Source organism: Chelonia mydas, chromosome 6 (genome assembly GCF_015237465.2).
Source record: "Chelonia mydas isolate rCheMyd1 chromosome 6, rCheMyd1.pri.v2, whole genome shotgun sequence".
Taxonomy (NCBI): Eukaryota; Metazoa; Chordata; order Testudines; family Cheloniidae; genus Chelonia; species Chelonia mydas.
Window position 1 is genome coordinate 86977215 of NC_051246.2, and position 6746 is coordinate 86983960.

The 6746-nt window shown below is 40.0% G+C and overlaps 1 protein-coding gene and 1 long non-coding RNA gene across 5 annotated transcripts in view; one reads left to right on the forward strand and one right to left on the reverse strand.

Annotated features, from left to right (window-relative positions):
* Positions 1-2619, forward strand: part of SRP54 (signal recognition particle 54) — a 34480-nt gene extending 31861 nt beyond the window's left edge. For all 4 annotated transcript variants that reach the window (XM_043548207.1, XM_037900599.2, XM_043548206.1 and 1 more), the window contains exons 14-16: positions 495-665; positions 1670-1765; positions 2136-2619. In XM_043548207.1, the coding sequence (XP_043404142.1) occupies positions 495-665; positions 1670-1765; positions 2136-2227 (359 nt within the window). In that variant the 3' untranslated portion in view covers positions 2228-2619. The remainder of the gene's footprint in view (positions 1-494; positions 666-1669; positions 1766-2135) is intronic.
* A 1169-nt stretch (positions 2620-3788) lies between these two features.
* Positions 3789-6520, reverse strand: LOC122466131. Its single transcript, XR_006291433.1, has 3 exons — positions 6138-6520; positions 5464-5479; positions 3789-4270 (listed from the first exon to the last, which is right to left on the reverse strand). It is a non-coding gene; the product is annotated as an uncharacterized LOC122466131 (long non-coding RNA).
* Positions 6521-6746: the final 226 nt, after the last annotated feature.

Here is a 6746-nt window from a genome sequence, read left to right on the forward strand (position 1 = left end):
TCCGTATAAAACTTTATCTGTTTGCAAGTAAAAGGATTGTTTTCCACCTGTCAGACCCACCAGCTCACCCTGGTCTCTGGCACTCAGGTTGGTTTGTTTTCATCTTGCACATCAACATTAGTCATAGAAGCTTAACTTGTAGATTATGCCCTCAGTTATACCTGTGCAAACTGCAGTAGTCTTCAGTGGGATTGCACACATGTAGTTAGGGGCATAATTTGTTATGCAGAACATCTGTTGCTAATGGCGATGCACAAGAATAAAGGAAATCCAGCTTGAGTGTCTGGTAGTTGGAAAAATTATAGAAATCATTGAGATACAATGTATATGGAAGTCCACTACCACTTAGTCAATTTTCAGGGTAGAACCACACTTTAAAAATGAAAACAATTCTAAATTACTGAGTTCTCATTAAAACCTGTATTACATCCAGATAATGTTAATAAGTTCACATACAGTTAGGTATAAATATTTTGCATTGTTTTTAATCGCAGAACTAGATAGTACAGATGGTGCGAAGGTTTTCAGTAAACAACCAGGAAGAATCCAAAGAGTAGCAAGAGGTTCGGGTGTTTCTACCAGAGATGTACAGGAGCTTTTGACACAGTACACAAAGTTTGCACAGATGGTGAAAAAGATGGGAGGCATCAAGGGCCTTTTCAAAGGTAAGTAAAACATCCATCTACTTGGCAATTACTCAGCTGTAGGAAAGGCATTGTGGTGGTGGTCGCTAGTGGTAATAGGGCAAAAGATGAGGGGGTTTAAAAATGTAGTTTGAGGTCTGAGGGAGAAAAGGCAATAAGTGTGGCTGCAGAATGAAAGTGGGCTATAGCGCCTTCTGTTACTCTATGGACAGTTGAGTTATATAATGAGCCTAGAGCAGAAATCGGTATTTCTGATTTGAAGTTAGTTAATAAAGGCAAAGTACTGTTTAGTGTTCATTCAATGGAAGTGGACAAGATTGAGAAATCTGATTAATGAGGATTCCCTTCGGTCCCCAAATAATAAGGAAAAAAATCTTGATTTTTTTTCCTATAATCTTTTATTGGTCAGAAACATCATTTACCAAACAGTTCCCAAGTCCTGTTTATAAGCTAATTTTTGCTCTACATGATAAATTCAACCCAGCTGTGACTGCTGCATGTAGATTCAATTTATAGGGAAATTATTTTAGAGGAGTGCACCTGGAATTGCCATTTTCTGCTAACCCCTGGAAAATACTTTGAATAGCTTTATGTACATCTAAAATGTGTTCACTTTCATTTTATATAAAATTCTTTACTAGCTGTACTGCTGCTTATGCCCGTTATGTGACAGTTAACATGCACTTGGCCAGAGAGATAAAGCACTCATGCCTTGTGAATTTAAGTGTGGAGTTCATGAACAGTTTCAGCCTGGCAGTAAAGATTTTCTGTTGATGAAGAGAAAACTCTCTCTCCGCTACAAATATACAGACTGCTGTTTGTTTGTTTGTTTGTTTTTTTTGTTTGGCAGTACTTGTGGAAAAAAAAACAAACACACACAGATCATCAACCACTTAGCAGGTGGCAGCATCACTTTTGATCATTGTTAACTTAAGCTGGTTTGGATCCAGCAACTAGAAGGGGGAAGCTTTTACATTATCAGTTTCCTGAGTAATGCATTTTTCTTGTCACTTTCTGTATTTAAGGAGGTGACATGTCAAAGAATGTAAATCCATCTCAAATGGCAAAACTGAACCAACAGATGGCAAAGATGATGGATCCAAGAGTTCTTCATCACATGGGTAAGTGTTACATTTTTGCGGTATAAACTAGGCAATTTGCAAGGAATTATGGGGGAGCATTTGACAGCATATTTCAGTGTTCCTTCTCTATCTCTCTCTCCTTTTTAAAACCCACCTTAAATCTAGTCTTCAGTTGCCAATTTCCTCTGACCATCTACTCCCACTCACATACTACTTGGATTGAATATCCATCCAAACTAGACAATGAGCTCTTCTGGGCTATGCCTATTGTGTTCGTAAAGCACAGTTGAACACCTATGGTGCTGTGCATTAGTGGTGAAGTATGAGGTTTCTTTACCAAAAAGAGTTACTACTAATTGAATTGCCAGGCTACTTACCTACCCAATTCTCACTGACCTCTCTTCTCTAGGTGGCATGGCAGGATTGCAGTCCATGATGAGACAGTTTCAACAAGGTGCTGCTGGAAACATGAAAGGCATGATGGGATTCAATAATATGTAAAGAAGCCTTAATAAAAACTGACTTGGCTGAGGACTTTTGCTGCGACTTCGGTAAAAGGATTTGATTTCTTCCTTTTTACAGTGAGAGAGGAGTGTCGATGGGGGGTGAAGGAAGTGACCTTTTGAAACTTCTATTTGGGCTTCTCAAGAAGATTCTAAATTGATTTCTGGAAAACAGTTATATTTTTGCTTAGTTCCTTCCCATCAAAAGACGTTCTTAAGTTTAATAAATAAAAATCATGATGTAAAATTTTAATATGTAGAGACACTTTTTAATTGTTTGCATTAAATGGCAGCCATTATATTTGTAAACAATCCAGATATTTGGTAAATAGTAACATAAAATGTCCCAAGAAATACGTTGTAAAATAAACTTAAATGGTTGTAAATGAAGGATGTGCTTATTTCTTTGATTTTAAAACTATCATTAGGAATGCACCTTTTTATGTGATGTAGTGTAGATGGCCACTGCTCACTGATAGCAGTACTTAAATAACAGTTACGAGAAAGATGATCAGAGGAAATATATGCCTTTGATATCCATGCATGTGAGGTGTTGAGTTGCCTGCAGACTGAAATTGGGGTGGATAGGGCTGCTCGTTAGTGTGCGTCTACCTCCTTTGCTGCGCATTCTCAGAGACTGGTTTTGGGGGGAACTGCTGCTCCTTGCCGTAGACATCCTGTGCAGGATCTCACAAGCTTGCTTCTTATCTTTCCTCCTGTTTAGTACATATAGGAGTCTGTTGAGAGGGTTATTGAGGAGACATGGGTTTCAAGTATCTTCAGTACACTCATGGCATCTAACTTTGTGTTAATCTCACCAGACTCCTAATTAAGCAGTGTATTTTGCTGTGAGCATACACTGGTGCTCTTAATCTGCACTAAATGGAATTTAAAATATTGATATTGACCATAAAGCTCTAAATGGCCAGGGACTGATGAACTAGGAGACTACCTTTCTCCCAATACAGTAGAACCGCATTTATTTGACCCTCCATTATGCGGCTCTGTGTATTAACCGAACAACCTGCACACACAGGTCCAGAAGCGGGTGATCTCTCCTGTGACCGCTAGATGGTGCTGCAGCCTTGCATTTTCCCATTCTCCAGATTATCTGATTAGATCGGATAAATGATGTCCTGCTGTGTCATACTGACACAGTGAGCAGGGGTGCTTGAGCTGGAACTCCCTTTGTATAAAAGAGAAGGAATAGCTGGCAATTGTGTGAGGATCTTTGACTTTGGAACTTAATCCTCAACCATGGTCTGAAACAGGCAGAATCTACTGACCTTCGGGCGTGCTTCAAAGTTCATCTATTATCCCTGACTTCTGGAGTCATGGAAGAATTATTGAGGGGGTGGGAGAGAAGCGGCAAGGACAAACTTTTCAATATCTCTTTTCTTTCTATCAATTGACTGGGAAGGGGGTGTTTGTATTAATTTCAGTGGAATATATGGGCCCAAAGAGTCAAAGGTGTTAATGTCACTGCCCAACGTTAAAGAGTGTTAAACAAGGCTTGGGGTTTGGTATACTGAAACATCAGCCTGCTTAGTACCACTGCAAATACCTTATTAAAAAATCTTTTAAAACTTTCATTAAAGATTCTGATTTACAGGTAAAAACATGAGGCATTGAGTACAGCATTAAGAGGCCAATGAGGATTTGTTTACATTGTACAACTGTATTGTTCTGTTTCCCGAGGTGACAAGTGTCGTTTCTCCCAAGTGTGAAATCTGTAGTAAAATGTACCTTAACCTGTTCTTGCTTTCCTCTTATTACCCTATTTACACTGGAGGTAAGTCAGTGGAAAAACCATGTTGTGCTGAAACTAGGTCTCTGATTATGGAAGTATTTATAATGTAGACAGGGCCTTACAGTGAAAAGACAAAATGTTGACACTGAGCTGTGCAAGAGATTAATCAAGACTTCCTGCCAAGATTCGTAGGAAAGAATAGTATGTGAGGAAGCTGTCAATCTTATCAGCATGTGGGGAAGTGTTCGCTATACAGCAACAGTGTTCATCTGTGTATGGTTTTGTCTTTGTCTAAAGTGTGACAGGCTCTTACATCCTGCTTTGAATGCTGGTGGTTGTAGTAATTGTGGCTTTACACACTCCATCTCTTCAAATGTAGTCTGAGGTATGCAGCCTAAACAGAATAATAGTAATCACCTAAATATTGTGCAAGTGTAACTAGGAATACATACAAACATAATTCCACTGCTCAGTCAATTTTCCACATCTTGTGGAGTATATATTGTAGGAGGTGATATCAAAATTAGTTACAGCATGGGAGAATTAAATTCATAGTGGCCTTATATCATTTGTTCTTGCACATGAGACCATCTACAGCCCTTCTCACCTTTTCCCATTTTAGTGGTTTTTGTGCTCCTGTGTAACATTTGGCATTCCTCTGTCTGAACCCAGGAATGCTCTTCCTTCTACAAGCTTTAACTTTTTAGCATGTATTCACATCTTCAGCTTCCCTTGCTCCCCGTTGGTAGTAGGATCCTTTTTGTGTGAAGAGGTTTCTCTTACTATCTCTCAGATCCTGGTCCTTTCCTGACATCTGTCTTGTCAAGTTGGCTTCTGAGCTAGCTCCCCCTCTGTTTTTATAGCACCCACCTTCTTTATCTCTGAGTATGAAATGGAAGTAGGGTCTTGTGTTGTATGTGGATCCCCTAAGTTTGTTGACTGTAATTTGGAAAGGCCCTTTATACAAAAAAAAAACTCTTTATTTCCTTTTCTCTTTTTTTTTTAAAGTAACAGGACCCAGATGAACTTCTGTGGATAGGGTTAACTTTTTTTTTTTTTTTTAAGTTAGAGTGATATATCATAGCAAAGATCTGTTTTGGGGACATGTCAGCCAATTATCTCCTGAGAAAAATAAAGATACTTTAGGTGGGCTCTAATACATACCCCCAAATGCAACATGTTCAGTATACACCTAGATGCTAAGGGCTTTGAGTGGATGATAAGAGGTGTGGGCAAAAACACATGGCAAGCCTACAGTGTAGACAAATCCAAAGAAAACTGATGCTGAGGAGTGTTGTTGACCCAGGTGCCTGCAAGGCAAAGTGACAGTATGGCTTGGTTTTATACTACAGGGGGAATTCTGCATCAAAAAATTAAAAATTCTGCACACTATTTTAAAATTCTGCAAAATTCTTCATATTTGTCAAAATAACACAATATAATCACACCAGTTTCAATTATTTTGGTAATTTATATCAAAATACATGTCAGCAAATATGTCTGTAACAAAACAGATGATAAAAAAGACTCAGGAAATGTGTTTTGACAGATTCCATACAAGGCATAATAATACTGAACTGAGTAATAATTCATTTAAACTACAGAACAGAACCATATTTCCCATCCCCTCAGAAGCAATGCAAAGGCTTGTGGGGGAGGGAAGTAATTGCTGGGTGTGAACTTGGAGGGTTGTTGGGTATAGGTAGGAAAAGTATGGAAGGGGTTTGTTTTTCTTTTGAGGGGGAGCAATTGTAAAGGAGTTGGGGAGCTTCACCCATGCAGACCCTGGCTGACTCCTAACCTCTCCCATTCAGTCAGGGCACGTCTGCTCCTGTCCACGTGTCCCTCCACCCCCACTCAGGCACCCACTCTCCCCATCCCATGTCTCTCTGTCCCCTCAGCTAGCCCTCTCCCCTCATCTCCATGTGTCCCTGCACCCCCTGTCCTCATGTGTATCTGTGCCCCCACTCAGTCATCTCCCTTCCCCCTGTAGCTCTGCACCCTCTGCCCATGTGGCCCTGCATCTCCCTCACCCCTGTGGCTCCACTCCCATTCAGCCCCTGCCCTGGTCTATCCTCCCCCACTAGCCCTTATGAGCCCCTGTCTGGCCCCCAGCAGCCCCACACCATTTGTCTCCCCATATTCCCTGTCTCCTGACCTGGCCTGACAGGTGCTGTGAAGAAGCCAATGCAGGCTCTTTCTCTTCCCTATCCTAGCTAGGACTGGCCAGGAGTGGCTGCTGTGTTCTAGCACCACAGTGCCCTCTGGTGGGCAAAAGGAACTGTAGCAACTTTTCAGCAGAAGCTATTTTCTGGGGAAAAAAATGCATGGCACATGAAATATGCACACATGCAGTGGTGCAGAATTCCCCCAGGAGTATTTTTATTTATAGCTTTGACCTACAGTAATGATCTTAGCATTGTCAATATAGTTCATATTCAATGCATCAGAAAGGTAGTATCTTAGTAAACTTGGCATGCAGTTCCTCAGTTGGAAACACTACATATTTTCCCTTTTCTGTCATCCCTATGAGTGATCTTGTACAACTGTTCCTTTGTCTAAAAATAAATAAATAAATAAACTACCTGTATCAAAACTATGGACACTTGTGTTACCATTTTACATGAGAGTAGTCCTGCAGTTGCACGGGTGCTATTTTCAAATATCTGTAAAGGAATTGAACAAGTTACTCAAACTACTTATTCTGGTTCATTATAAACAGTGATCAAAATCAATGTAATCTATAAAATGTTGAAAAGGTAATATG